This window comes from Trachymyrmex septentrionalis, unplaced genomic scaffold (genome assembly GCF_001594115.1).
Source record: "Trachymyrmex septentrionalis isolate Tsep2-gDNA-1 unplaced genomic scaffold, Tsep1.0 scaffold14, whole genome shotgun sequence".
NCBI lineage: Eukaryota > Metazoa > Arthropoda > Insecta > Hymenoptera > Formicidae > Trachymyrmex > Trachymyrmex septentrionalis.
Window position 1 is genome coordinate 4276106 of NW_017304543.1, and position 2054 is coordinate 4278159.

The 2054-nt window shown below is 26.5% G+C and overlaps 1 protein-coding gene across 1 annotated transcript in view; it reads right to left on the reverse strand.

The window, feature by feature from the left end:
• LOC108745597 (cytochrome P450 4g15-like) overlaps window positions 1-193 on the reverse strand; it is a 5911-nt gene extending 5718 nt beyond the window's left edge. Inside the window, exon 1 of the mRNA XM_018481847.1 lies at window positions 55-193. Within this exon, the coding sequence (XP_018337349.1) occupies window positions 55-193 (139 nt within the window). The remainder of the gene's footprint in view (window positions 1-54) is intronic.
• Window positions 194-2054: the final 1861 nt, after the last annotated feature.

Here is a 2054-nt window from a genome sequence, read left to right on the forward strand (position 1 = left end):
CGACTGTATGTCGAATTAGAAATTAAACATTTTTTATTGTTAATGTATACGTACCTGGTAATTTTTTTATAAGACGAACTGCTCGAGAGGTTTCGATATAATAATATAATGCAATTAATAGTGTAACAATTGTTCCCAGTAGAGAATAAATTATGGTCGGTAAATAAGATGTTGTTACTGGATCCGCATCCATTGCGATTTAAAAAAGTATTTGTCTAGCTATGTAATTTACTCAGTTGTTCCTCACTTTTTCAGTTATTCTTCACTTTTTTAGTATTTTTTTTTACTTACTAATTATGATGTTGATATTAGAAGAAATAGAACTCAAAAAACCAGAGTTAATGTAACTGTACCTTAATAAAAATATTTCACTTGCTATTGAGGTATTAACGGAACGTTAACTACAATTTCACGTTTTCACGATGAACGCGTTTCTACTTTTGCACACAGTAAAGACCGATATTTTATAGCTAATAGTCCGCAAGAATATATTCGGTATATGTATTCTTACTTTTCAATTATACAGTGACCTCGTCAATATCACATTGTTTGTTCATTTATATCACGCAAAATAATCGTAGACCGGATGAGCTTTTAATTTCGAACTCATTAATGTTTGTCAATGTGAAACTATTGCCCCAAACATGACACAGCGATAAGTACAACCTTTTCCCCGGAAATCAGCTTATCGATCATAAAGCAAACGTTAAAAATACAAAAAAGTTTTATATTCTCGTGACACATGACGAAAAAAATGAAATTATTGATGCGTTTTAATTATAGTTAATCTTGCTTATAATTTTAAGTTAACGTAAATCACTCTCATTTTCTTCGTACAAACTTCAAATTATTCAGAAAAAGATGATGGTATAAAAAAATCTAAAACTGGATTAATACAATCATACCTTTAAATAACAATGAAATAAGTATAAATTTTATTTAATACGTTTTAATTTGGTTTTTTGTTCTCCTTTTTAAAATTTTTTTAATAGTTTGATTATCTTTATAAATAATTATTATGGTATAGGATGTATAGATTGTTAAATTAAATCTACGATGTACATAATTAGTAAAATGTATTTTAAATACTATAAAAAGATATATCAAGTACAAGATCGCACAATACTTATTTTAAGCTTAATTAAGGCACTGATATTTACAAGAATGTCAATATCACTAGTAGTAATGAAAATATGATCTATTTTCGTGTATAATTTACATTAAGTCTTAATCCTAAAATGACACTTTCGACTTTTTCATAATACTTTGATTTAACTCGAAACGAAAGAACGGTCGAGTATTGTAACGCATTTGTAAGTAATATAAAATTTACAACAAAAATGTATAATATACATTATAATCGATATCGCTCTTGAAAAAATGTATACTATTAATAAGCACGTATTATATATATATATTATGAAGCGTATAGATCTTATAATAAATATAATCGCATAAATTAATATATATTTGCAACAATTTCATCGTTTCTATTAAGCAAATCATATTTTTTGTAAATAATATTGGATAATATTATACTTGGGGAAAAGAGAGGGAGAGAATCGTTAACTAATGAATTATGACAAGGAAATTAAAGATCTGATCGCATTGTTTTATTTCGCATAGTTAAGGCACGTAAATGTATACATTTTTTAGCACGCCGTTAAATATTTTCTTAAAGAATGCATTAAAAAATATTTAATTGCTGCAACGTCATATACAATATAATGACTACTTTCGTTCTTGAATAGATCATAATATCGTAAAACAGATAGCACGACTTAGTGCTTAGAAAAATGTAATAATAACTCTTATATATTAGTATCTTAAATATTCTGTTAAAAATTTCGAATATAAAAAAGATATAAATATTAATATAACTTACTGCCTACGATTAGTTAAGGCACTTTTATGTACAACTTTTTTGATTGTGTCTTGCAGCATTAAAGTCGATTCACAGATTTTTTTCTATGTAGGGTATATCAAACATGTAACAAAGCAAAAACGAGAAAATAATAAAAGATATTTACACACACACACACACACACACACAC